The sequence below is a fragment of the Copidosoma floridanum genome, unplaced genomic scaffold, assembly GCF_036245765.1.
Source record: "Copidosoma floridanum isolate Cflo_tuat_1 unplaced genomic scaffold, Cflo_Japanese_pri ptg000013l, whole genome shotgun sequence".
NCBI classification, from domain to species: domain Eukaryota; kingdom Metazoa; phylum Arthropoda; class Insecta; order Hymenoptera; family Encyrtidae; genus Copidosoma; species Copidosoma floridanum.
The window spans coordinates 36,097,504-36,109,865 of record NW_028321890.1 but is presented as its reverse complement, the minus strand read 5'-3'; the positions used below and the strand labels follow the sequence as shown (position 1 = coordinate 36,109,865).

At 33.3% G+C, this 12,362-nt stretch overlaps 3 protein-coding genes across 4 annotated transcripts; all 3 read right to left on the bottom strand.

Moving 5' to 3' along the window:
- Positions 1-971: 971 nt before the first annotated feature.
- On the bottom strand, positions 972-3,306 carry LOC106646758 (annexin B9-like). 2 transcript variants are annotated; one of them, XM_014362879.2, is made up of 6 exons: positions 3,210-3,306; positions 2,722-3,109; positions 2,017-2,169; positions 1,743-1,919; positions 1,478-1,647; positions 972-1,103 (listed from the first exon to the last, which is right to left on the bottom strand). In XM_014362879.2, the coding sequence occupies exons 1-6, from the start codon at positions 3,261-3,263 to the stop codon at positions 1,050-1,052; spliced, it is 996 nt and encodes a 331-aa protein (XP_014218365.2). In that variant the 5' UTR covers positions 3,264-3,306; the 3' UTR covers positions 972-1,049. The 2 variants fall into 2 exon arrangements, with proteins under 2 accessions (XP_014218365.2, XP_089447624.1); XM_089591498.1 differs by having other exon boundaries at positions 2,020-2,169.
- A 2,023-nt stretch (positions 3,307-5,329) lies between these two features.
- Positions 5,330-7,379, bottom strand: LOC111642897 (annexin B9-like). Its single transcript, XM_089591532.1, has 5 exons — positions 7,186-7,379; positions 6,444-6,590; positions 6,167-6,343; positions 5,901-6,070; positions 5,330-5,377 (listed from the first exon to the last, which is right to left on the bottom strand). The coding sequence occupies exons 1-5, from the start codon at positions 7,325-7,327 to the stop codon at positions 5,330-5,332; spliced, it is 684 nt and encodes a 227-aa protein (XP_089447658.1). The 5' UTR covers positions 7,328-7,379.
- A 1,746-nt stretch (positions 7,380-9,125) lies between these two features.
- On the bottom strand, positions 9,126-11,513 carry LOC106646757 (annexin B9). Its single transcript, XM_089590852.1, has 6 exons — positions 11,460-11,513; positions 10,986-11,367; positions 10,173-10,325; positions 9,907-10,083; positions 9,640-9,809; positions 9,126-9,276 (listed from the first exon to the last, which is right to left on the bottom strand). Exons 1-6 carry the CDS (start codon positions 11,511-11,513, stop codon positions 9,223-9,225), a joined length of 990 nt encoding a protein of 329 aa, XP_089446978.1. The 3' UTR covers positions 9,126-9,222.
- Positions 11,514-12,362: the final 849 nt, after the last annotated feature.

The following is a 12,362-nucleotide window of genomic DNA, read 5'->3' as shown; positions in this document are numbered from 1 at the left end:
GAGATATGAGGCATGGCCAGCTCCTCGGATATTGAAAGCTCGTACCAGCGTGTGTGTGTATAAAAGTGTGTGCGTTGGGGCGAGAGCTCTTTTTCCGCGCTCCGCTGGCCCCGGCCAAGGTACACACACGTCGACGTTTGCTCGCCGGCTTCGTTATTGAGGGAGAATCGGTGATATTAAAAGCCAGGATGTAGGAATATGATGGACGCGGTGTGCTCATTTATCGTTGGTGGAGGTCGCGGAGTGTGGTATGCATTTCGTAGATGAAAAAAAAAAAAATTATTTTACTAACGTGTAAGTTGTGTGCTTGACCGTAATTCTGGAATATCAAGAATCTAAAGTGGATATTTTTCGGAAAAGCTCGCTCGTGGCAATTTTCCAAAAGCAAAACGTTTGCTCTCGTTTCGCGAGTTAATTAAACTTAAAAGAGCAAAAACAAAAGCAACCGGGGTCTCTCCCCTTGTTTTGAGAGTCGCAAAAGCGCGTGGAACATTTCGCGAAATTTCACTCGCCGCGGAAAACAACGAGAGCGTCGGAGCACACAAAGGTAGGGCTTTCACGCTTTCTTGATTCTTTTAAACTTTCCCCGTTCGTTTCGAGAACTTGCGGGTATGTACAGTGGAGAGAGAGAGAGAGAGAAAGAGGTCAAAGAGGGAAGTACTCGGGAGCAGCGGCGCGAATGCGTATACATCGTTATTAAATTGATACAGACGGAAGTTTGATATTGAGATCATCTCCGTTTGTCCATTGCTATGCCCAAAGTTTGGTGGAGTCGTAATAAGGAAAGGTCCACCAATACTGATGTAATTGAAAAAGGAGAAAAAAAAACTTTTTTCATTAAATCCAACGTAATCCAGCAGATGGACGTACTTTTAACCATACCAATTTAAATACAGCGTTTCAATCGAGAAATGTTAAGTAAAGAAAAGTAGGAGAAATTGTATGTATTTAAATTAATTATTAAAGACAAGGTAAATGCAACGCAAATTAATTTAATTTATACAACTCATGTAATGTAATGGATGAAACTTGTACTTCATTTTGATCAATCACGTTGACACAAGGGCGAGAAGACAGTCTCTATAGTCACCAGATGTGCTTTTCTGAAACAAAAAAAAAACAACCGAGCTGACATTGATGAAAAAATTGTGTTCCTCATTGGACAAAATAGTAACAAACTATGCCTGTCACATTAAAGTTATAATATTTCCTTTAAAAGCAATATATATTAATTGAAATAAGCCTAAATTTGAGTTATGGCCGAGTAAAAATGTTGATTAGGTTGATTTTGATCGGATCGCACATAAACGTAAATGTATCAGTCAACATTACTTCTTAATCAAATATAAGGACCTAATTTACATCTAATTTTTACCATTATTCAAATCTAAGATTGTTGCAAATGGATTTCACTGTTTTTTAACTGAATTCTCTAACTTTGTGACAAATGTAAAAAAAATTAATAAAAAATGTTTACGTCTATCATAGTTTCGAGTTCCGTTCCATAGCGTTTCTTAAATTCCTGCTTAATATCTCCAAGATCGATTTCACTTCGGGAAACTATGATGCGGGTCAGAGTTCGGGGGTCGTTCATGTTGTTGTAGAGGCGATCGGCGAAGAAGCCAGTTTTTGACTTTGCACGTTTCACTAAAAAAAGGGATCATTTGTGAGATACTAGTACACTAATTAGTTAAAAACCACAACTATTGAACAACAGTGAGAAAATCCTCGATTTGGTTTACCAATTTGGAGGAGGCCTCTCTTGAAATCTGTCTGATAGTCAATATTCTCGATGCGTTTTTCGATGTCAAATCGGCAAAGGTACAAATATTCGATGAAGATTTCTCTCAGCTGTGGATAGCTACGATTGCAGAGGATATTTTGAAATGTACTCTCTGTAGGTATCGGCAGCCATTCCACTGAAAAATTAATAAATTGATTAATGCCAATATTTTGCCTAATATATATAATGCTTGCAGGATGCCATGGTATTATGAAAAGATATAAATTTATTACTACATCCGTTGAGCTCCATGGCATAATTCTTAGCCAAGTTATAACTAATATTCTGACTCTGATCCCTCTCAGCTTGGAGGAGTGTGAGGAGCAGAGATTGGAAATAGCCAGACGTATCACCAATAATATCGTTCTGTAGACTCGTACTGTATACTGCGTGGAAAAAAAATCCAATGAAACGATTTATTTTTGATATTACATAGAAACAGTATCAGATCTGGGAAAAAATTTTTACTCGGTGTGGAAGTGTGGTTAGAATTAAAGAAATAAACACTTCAATTATTGAAATGTTATTGCAACATGTCATTTGGTACAATCGCTGTCTATTTTTACTGTACTAAGTAGTAGCAGTAGATAATCACACAGTAAACAGCGCCCTCATGATGCAACACTGAAAATTTTGTATTGTCTTACTACTGACGGCCATTACGGAATGCAACCTGAAATTTTTTGCCTTTCATAGCTATGACAGCTCCACAGATGGCCCAGAATAGTCTCTGTGAGTCCTTTGATTACATTAGAAACCATATAGAGATGGTAAAGTAGTTGAGAATTTATGTGGAGTTAATATAAGTAACTTTCACACGTACGTATGTTAGATGGGGCCCGTAGAAATCTATCAGTTATAACGGTACGAGTAGAAATGATTATAAAAATGATGACTAATCGAAAAAGATATAAAACATAAAACTTTTCAATACTTACACTTCTCGTAAACAGTAGCCATTGTTTTAATCTCGCTGTTGTTCAAAGTACAGAGAATCTCGACAATAGCGTCCTCGTCGGTGCCCAGGCCGTCCATAGCGTTGTACATCTCTTTGGCGTAGTACATAAGTGGTGGAGTCATAAGCGCCACAATAAGGTTTTTAAAGTCACCGGAAAGTTCTTCCTTCAATTGACTCACGAAGTCTAAGGACTTAGCACGTTGATACGAGTAAATCTCAGCGATTCTGAGTCGCTGTTTTATCGAGCGCTTCGTCAGGATGTTAATAATGGCCCCTTCATCGGTGCCAATGCCCATGATGGCATAATAAAGTATCCTTACATCCTCGATCACATTAAATGACTTACTTGGGAACACCGTCGGCTTCAACTAAAGTTTATTGTTAATTCATTTGTATTTATATCTATCGCCATATCTATAATTACTAGTGACTACCTTACGAGGATACAAATTTTTTGTTTTTACGTACCGATGAACCAACGCTGATGCAGAAGGCAAATAATATTACCATTGATAAGGTCATTTTGTAAGACTAGAAGTCGAAGAATTAGAAACTGAAGTGGGCAAGAGAACTATTGTGACTGACATGAGTAAACTAAAAGAATGTATTTCATTTGTCTGAACAAAATCATAAATAGTAAGAATATCTTATCCCCACTCCATATTCGATAAAGATAATTACGATAAAGAGTTTCATTCTGGCATGGTTGACGTGTGTTTATGGATGAGCAGTAAATGTTACTGTCATTTAAATGAGCTACAACTTAGCATTCCAAAGCGGAAATACCCGTTTAAAAAAGCTTTTTATTTTATATAATAAATTTTCATAAATTAATATAACTCAAAATTACGTTTCGTACGGTTTTGTATAGTATTGATTTTGTCGTGAATCATCACTTTTAATTTTTGACTTCAATTTATAAACTTGGATTAAGTTAGATTTTGTTACGTACATTTATTACGATAAGGATGCCAAAAATTGTCTGACTTAACAAATATTTTTAATTTGCTTACTTACAATGAATTTAATTAAGAACCTCTTTATAATCTTTATAAAGGTGAGGATTCGTCACGCTTTTATACTAATCGAAGAAATATATTTTAATATTATGTCTTGTATTTTAATATCCTACCTGACTTATTCAAACTAAATTTAATATCCTACCTGACTTATTCAAAGACTTTTATCTTGATGTTAACTTGAAATGTCAACATTTCGAAAGGAGATATAAATCTTGAGTATATCCGGTCGACTCATAATGACAATTATGTGGTAAATACTTCGAATTCAAGTCAAGCTCAGCTCTTTATCACCAAAACACATGCAAACTAGAAATAAATAATCCTTTGACATTAAGTGATGATTACGGGAAAGATATTAAATTGTATTAAATATTAGATTAAACTTTGCAGGACGATCTAAAATAGGGATTTCCTTTTACCGTACCTTATCATTATAATTATTTTTCATCATGATGTCTGTAATCAATTGAATGGATAATCTTTTAGCTCGACTCAAAAGTATTGAATTATTCAGCTCAAATCTGAACTTTTTTCTTACAATTTTTTAATAGATAAATTGAAAGCAACCTGTGACTACACCTGTATAAATAATTGCTGTTGTTTGTTTCGTTCAGGCAACTCATTTAAGTTTTTGAAAAAAGACCTAAGATAAAATCGTTTCAACCAATTCTACATATACTTTGGGTCATTAGTACGACAGTAGATAAATTTAAAGTATTTCTAAACAAACAAATTAAAACCGCATTGTCCGGGAGTAATGATGTTATCAGTACTTTTTCTAGCACCAAATTTGTTATCTGTTTTCTCCATCAGACTCTGGAAAAATTTGTACTAAACGATTTTGTCCATATCCTGTATCATAAAAAGCTTCAAAAACTTTCTTAAAAATAAATCCAATTTTTACTTGGAGCATACAGAAATACTACGATCTTACTACTATTCTACTATAAAAATATCCAGATTGAGATAATAAGATAGAAAAAAGTTTCTAGCCAAAAGAAATAGTTACCAAATAAATACTACCTATTTTATTATAAGTATCATAGACTTTATATTTATTCACATTGATGCGATTATTATCTTCCCATCTACTACATTTTTTTTTGTGGAATGAAAAATAAAGTATTTTAAACGTCAAAATGCGAGACTGTAGATTTTGGAAATTTTAAAAAATTAAGAAATTTTCTGTAAAAAAAGCATATTGATAAGTATTAAGAAATTAGGTATGTGGGTGTGCGGGCGTGCGAATAAGTATGTTTACACTATTGGTTATATTTTTTCAGAATCGCATGTTTATATTTCAATAACATTAAAAAATTTTTTTTGTTCTTAGATACTTATAAGTGCTTAAAAATAAAATTTTGATTCAACTGATTTTTTTTTTTTTTTTTTTTTTATCACAGCTGAATTTCATTTCGAATTTATTAGTTTCATGAAATCAATTTCTCTGCTTTAACATCACGAAAAAATAGTGGAAGCTTTTGGGACAATGAACTAGCAGCGGTTTTCTAGTTTATAAAATTATACCATATAATATATAAAGCTTGTCATTTTGATCAATCACGTTCACACAAGGGCGAGAAGACAGTCTCTGTAGTCACCAGATGTGTTTTCCTGAAACAAAAAAATACAACTAAGGTAATATTGTTGTTTTAATTATCTTGTTGCTCAATGGGCAAAATAGTACGTTTCGTCACATGAGCCATATTGCCAACAAGGCTATCGGGTTGTTGACTACACATTGGCTTCAAATCTGTTGCATAGCCCTAGCGAGGTGACACTTATGTGCCGAAATTTGATTTTCATACTCAAGGCACAATATTGTATAAAAGTTCCGGAAAACGCTCATGGAAGGAAATAGTACTAAAGCGCGGTAATTGTCCAAAGATACCGAAAAAGACCTTCAAGTACGAAAAAATACTTGCACCACGAAAACTTCCAAAAAGCTTAATTAACAAAAAACTATCTTTATTCTGTCCTCGGTATGACAACAAATATTTCACCATAATTTTACTAAGTACAGTATTTTTTCAAACAATTTATCTTCTTATACATCTTTTGAAACATCACATTTTACAGTTGAGGATCAGGAGTTGCAATCAAGCGACGAAACTAAAAAATTAATAAAAAATCTTACATGTATCATAGTTTCAAGTTCCTTTCCATAGCGTTTCTTAAATTCCTCCTTAATATCTCCAAGATCGATTTCACTCCGGAAAACTATGATGCGGGTCAGAGTGCGAGGGTCGTTCATGTTGTTGTAGAGGCGATCGGCGAAGAAGCCACTTTTCGACTTGGCACATTTCACTGCAAAAAAAAAAATCATTCATAAGAAACTAATATACCAATAAACTGCAAACCACAATTATTAAACAACAGTGAGAGTATTCTCAATTTATTTACCAATTTGAAGAAGCCCCTTCTCGAAATCTCTAGAAAACCCCATCTCTTGGATTCGTTTTTCAATATCATAATTGCAAAGATTGAAAAACTCGATGAAGGTTTGTCTAAGCTGTGGATAACTGCGAAAGCCGAAGATGTTTTTAAATTGAAGCTCGTTAGACTTCCACAGTTTCTTGTCTGAAAGAGTTTTGAACCAATTAATATTGGTATTTCGTATTTTAAAGTACCCTCTACTAGATTATAATATTTTATGTAGAAGTAAATAAATGACAATTACCGGAAAAACTCCAAGCATCATGTTTAGCTAAACGATTAATGACACCATCGTGTGGATCTCTGTTACCCTGGATGAGTAAATCGAGCAGAGTTTGGAAGTATCCAGATGTTTCATCGTGTATATCGATCTGTAGGCTCCTGCCGTATACTATGTAGAAAAAATTCAACGAAACCATTTTGATTTATAATATGTTATGACATTAGATACGACACTTCAGACGTAGGTTATACTTTTTCGTAGTTTTTATTACTTAAAAAGCTGGTCAGATACCAGTAAGACTAATAAGTGTGAAAATTCTATTCTGGGTTTTAGTTAGAAAGTGCAGTTAGAGGTAATAGATATGCACTTGTATTCTAATTTCTTTATCAGTAATTTTTGGAGCTTATGGGTGTTTTCATTCAGTTTTACAGCGTCCGCGTCGACTAGAAGACAAGCCTCTAATAGCAAGGAAATTTTTTAACAATGAGCGAAAGTAAGCTTTTATACACCGGCAAAAGTGGAATTTTTTAGCCTTAAGTGTAATTTTCCCCATATGAGTCACAAAAAAAAAAAAATACTTCAATATGTTAGGTGAAATTTTGAAATTTAGCGTGAAGAATTTCTTCATAATTTCGCATTTAATTAAGTAGCCTTATCTGAGAGTACTGTCTACTTTTCAAATTGATGCTCGTTACGAACTTATTGAACTTGCTATAATTATCGCATGAAATAAAATAAACTAGAAAATGTTTGAAATACTTACACTTCTCGTAAACAGTAGCCATTGTTTTAATCTCGCTGTTGTTCAAAGTACAGAGAATCTCGACAATAGCGTCCTCGTCGGTGCCCAGGCCGTCCATAGCGTCGTGCATCTCTTCGGCGTAGTATACGAGTGGTGGAGTCATAAGTGCCACAATAAGTTTTTTAAAGTCGCCGGAAAGTTCATCCTCCAAAAGACTTACGAGGTCAAAAGATTTAGTGTGTAGGTATGAGTAAGCCTGTATGATCCGAAGTCGCTGATTTATTGAGCGCTTCGTCAGGACGTTAATAATGGCCTCTTTATCGGTGCCGATGCCTTTCATTGCATTATGAAGTACATTTACGTCTTTGGTTACATTAAATGACTTACTTGGGAATACCGTAGACTTGAATTAAAATTTATTGTTAATTCATTTGTATTTATGTCAATAGTTACTAGTTACTACCTTACGAGGATACAAATTTTGTTTTTACGTACCGATGAACCAACGCTGATGCAGAAGGCAAATAATATTACCATTGATAAGGTCATTTTGTAAGACTAGAAGTCGAAGAATTAGAAATTGATGTGGGCAAGAGAACTATTATGACTGACATGGGTAAACTAAAATAATGTATTTCATTTGTCTGAACAAAATCATAAATAGTGAGAATATCTTATCCCCACTCCATATTCGATAAAGATATTTCCGATAAAGAGTTTCATTCTGGCATGGTTGATGGATGTTTATGGATGGGTAGCTACTGTTATTGTCGTTAAAAGAAGATATAAATTAGCATTCCAAAGCGGAAGTGCTGTTTAAAAAAGCTTTCAGCTTAGTTACATTTACTTACATATATTCATTACAATAAGGATTTAAAAATCGTTTAACTTCACTTGGAATTTAATTCGAGCTCAATTGTTTGTCACCAAAACGCATGTAAAGAAAAAAAGAATAATAATTTAAGGTTACGAGATGATTGTGAAAAAAAATTTTGATCGTTTAGTAGTAGTTTTCGTACCTGGTGGCACATGATACCAAGGTAAGCATAATTATTGTGCTTGCTCTAATTGGTTGCACACCAAATGCGAACTTCATTTTTTCTACTAAGGGTGCAGTGAATATCGGAAGTTTAAAAAAATGTTATTGCTTACGAGATAAAACTTTGCAGCACGATCTGAAATAGAAATTACCATACTTATCGCTATCATTATTTTTTGTAATGACGTTAAAAAAAAGAAATGAATCCGTAACTGAATGATATTGAATTGTACAAGTAAAATCTTTTTTTTTATATATTATACGAAATGGAGAAATGAAAAGCAACGAGTTTGATCATATATTAGTTAAAAAAATTTTAAGTCACCTCATGTTAGTTATGGAAATACGTTCCAACATAAAATAAAAAAAAAATCCTAAAAACACGTTCAGTCATTAGTATTACAATAGATAAAATTAAGGTATTTCAAAAAAAACAAATTAAAACCTAATTATCTTACGCGTAAACAACGTAATCAGTTCTTTTACTGGCACCACATCTTTGTTATTGTATTTTTTCTATTCAAGGCTTTTTTTTCTTGGACGTTTACTGAAATCCCGTGAGAGACATAATCTTCGAACCTAGTGCGCATCCAGAAAAAGTACAAGTAGTCCCTTTCTTTACTATTCTGCCCATGGGCTTTTTGAGCCTTTTAATAGAAAAACATGACTTTTCAGAAGCCATTATAAACCACGATCCAATAAATACTCCATGTACCCCATACTATTTTAAGTACTAGAGAACACAAAGTTTACATTTATTAACGTTAATGAAACTATTACTTTGATCTTTCCACCTACTAGATAGACAGATTTTAAGAAAGACATAATTTTACAATGTTTTTCATATTTTACATAAAAAAACTTGAAAAAAAAAAAAAAAACCCGTCAGTAATAAAACAAAGTAACAGAAACTGTTATTTATTGAATTATTTAAAATAGTTTATCAAAGCCAAAGCAAATGCAAATTTTTATATTCATAAAATTGTACAATATAGTGTATAAAACTTGTAATTAATCAGTTATGTTGACACAAGGGCGAGAAGACAGTCTCTGTAGTCACCAGATGTGTTTTCCTGAAACAAAAAAGATAACCAAGCTTATATCCCAAGACTGACACATGAAAGTTAAAATATTTACTCTGAGATCAAGAGACGCCGCTAAAACCAAGCCTAAATTTGAGTTATGGTAGAGTAAAAATGTTGATTAGGTTTTGATAATCACAGTTAATATCGTACATAAATGTAAATGTACAAGTCGATATCCCTTTTTAATCAAAGATTAGGACCTAATTTTTACCACTGCTCAATTTAAAGATGGTTGCAAGTGATTTATTCTGTTTTTATTTAATTGAATTCTTCAACTTTGCTCTGTTTTTGGTATGAAAAGTATGTATTGCAATCACTGAAAAAATTTAAAAAATTAATAAAAAATCTTACATGTATCATAGTTTCAAGTTCCTTTCCATAGCGTTTCTTAAATTCCTCCTTAACATCTCCAAGATCGATTTCACTCCGGAAAACTATGATGCGGGTCAGAGTGCGAGGGTCGTTCATGTTGTTGTAGAGGCGATCGGCGAAGAAGCCACTTTTCGACTTGGCACATTTCACTGCAAAAAAAAAAAATCATTCATAAGAAACTAACATACCAATAAACTGCAAACCACAATTATTAAACAACAGTGAGAGTATTCTCAATTTATTTACCGATTTGAAGAAGCCCCTTCTCGAAATCTCTAGAAAACCCCATATCTTGGATTTGTTTTTCAATATCATAATTACAAAGATTGAAAAACTCGATGAAGGTTCGTCTAAGCTGTGGATAACTGCGATAACAGATGATGTTTTTAAATATAATTTCTTTAGGTATCCACCGTTCCTCGTCTAAAAAAGTAATAAATCGATTAATGTATATCTTATATTTTTCAATAACACTGTACTACCATATTGTTATGTAGAAATAAATGTATTACAATATCCAGAAAAACTCCAAGCGTCAGATACAGCCGTGTGATTTTCGACTTTATTTTCTATCTCTCTGTTAGCCATGAGGAGTGAGAGAAGCAACTCTTGAAAGTCGCTAGATGTGTCATCCTTTATGTCACTCTTTAGGCTCCTGCTGTATACTACGTGGAAAAAAATTCAATAAAACAGTTTAATTTTGAATACAATATGGAAATAGTATTAGATTCGACAGATTTTAGGTGGGAACTATTTCTTCGCAGCTTAAACTACAAAGGATGTACCGTTGCTCGGGAGGAATAAAGTACCAATTCAAAAATGCTCTCTAAAGTACAACTGTAGTCGTTCATGCATCTTTGTAATTAAATAACAGCTATATGACTATTACTATTAGAAAATTTGTTTCACACAATCTCGACAACGCCCAAAGTTTTAAGTCCTAATAGTGTATTAATAGCATGGAGATTATGAGTGATTTGATAAAATAACATTTAGTGCCAAAAGATTGGTCTTACCTCCGAAAGTATCTGTGTACAAATCTCGCTCTTAGTATAGTATTGACAGACTTTTAGTAATCACTGTTTTTTATCTATAACTAATGACTACGACTATCTGACTGAGATCTCTTAACTTACGTATTCAAGTTAAAAACTTGATAAAAGAAATCGATCACTCACTTAGATAAAAAAAAAAATAAGAGAATTCAAAGATCCTTATCTGAGAGTACTGTCTACTTTTCAAATTGATGCTCGTTACGAACTTATTGAACTTGCTATAATTATCGCATGAAATAAAATAAACTAGAAAATGTTTGAAATAATTACGGTTCTCATAAAAAGTAGTCATCTCTTTGATCTCGCTGTTGTTCAAAGTACAGAGAATCTCGACAATAGCGTCCTCGTCGGTGCCCAGGCCGTCCATAGCGGCGTGCATCTCTTCGGCGTAGTATACGAGTGGTGGAGTCATAAGTGCCACAATAAGTTTTTTAAAGTCGCCGGAAAGTTCATCCTCCAAAAGACTTACGAGGTCAAAAGATTTAGTGTGTAGGTATGAGTAAGCCTGTATGATCCGAAGTCGCTGATTCATTGAGCGCTTCGTCAGGACGTTAATAATGGCCCCTTCATCGGTGCCGATGCCTTTCATTGCATTATGAAGTACATTTACGTCTTTGGTTACATTAAATGACTTACTTGGGAATACCGTAGACTTGAATTAAAATTTATTGTTAGTTCATTTATATCTATGTCAATAGTTACTAGTTACTACCTTACGAGGATACAAATTTTGTTTTTACGTACCGATGAACCAACGCTGATGCAGAAGGCAAATAATATTACCAATGATATGCTCATCGTGTAAAACTAATAGTCGAGAAGGATTGTATAATATAATTGGAAATCGGTGAGGGCAAGAGCACTATTTTGACTGACGCTAGTCAGCTGTAAAAATCGAGTGTATATATACTTAAAAAAAAAAAAAAAAAAAAAACTGACAATTAGTGGAAAGTTTTCAGCCCCCCTCAACGCGATAAAGATGTTTCGGACTGACTTGATATATTTTAACGACTGTTATTTTCGTTTTTGTACAATTATTCTTATCTTGTCTCGAAAATCGTCTGATGTCATAAAAAGTTTTTTATCAATTTTAGTAATAATAATTTAGTCCTTAAATGATTGTTAACACATCCCATTGACTAGTAATTGTATAATCCAAATTTGAAATTTAACTGAACCCTGGTAGAAAATTACTACATAAACTAGCTAGAAACTCGTCAACGTACATGCGTGAATGGGCTCATAACATGTTGACGAGTTTCTAGCCAGTTTATGTAGTAACGTTTCTACCAGGGAAGTTGCAAATCTATTCGACTTAAACAGACATAAACGAGAATGAAATGATAACTGTTTATTTTTAAATAACGGTTGTAAAAAATTTTATTATCTATTAGATAAAACTTTACAGGATAAAAATGACTAACATGCGGAATATATTTATGATTATCATTATTTCCGTAATTTTGATAAAAGTGAGAAACTAATTTTTAACTCGACTCAAGACATGGAGGTTTTTGATCGAAAACTGAATTATGGCTCTTATAATCTTGAATGGAGTAATCAATTGTAATAAGCCCCGCAATTCGTTATGCATATCAATATTATACCGGTTTACTGAGTTGGTATTACAGTTACTATTTTTTGTAC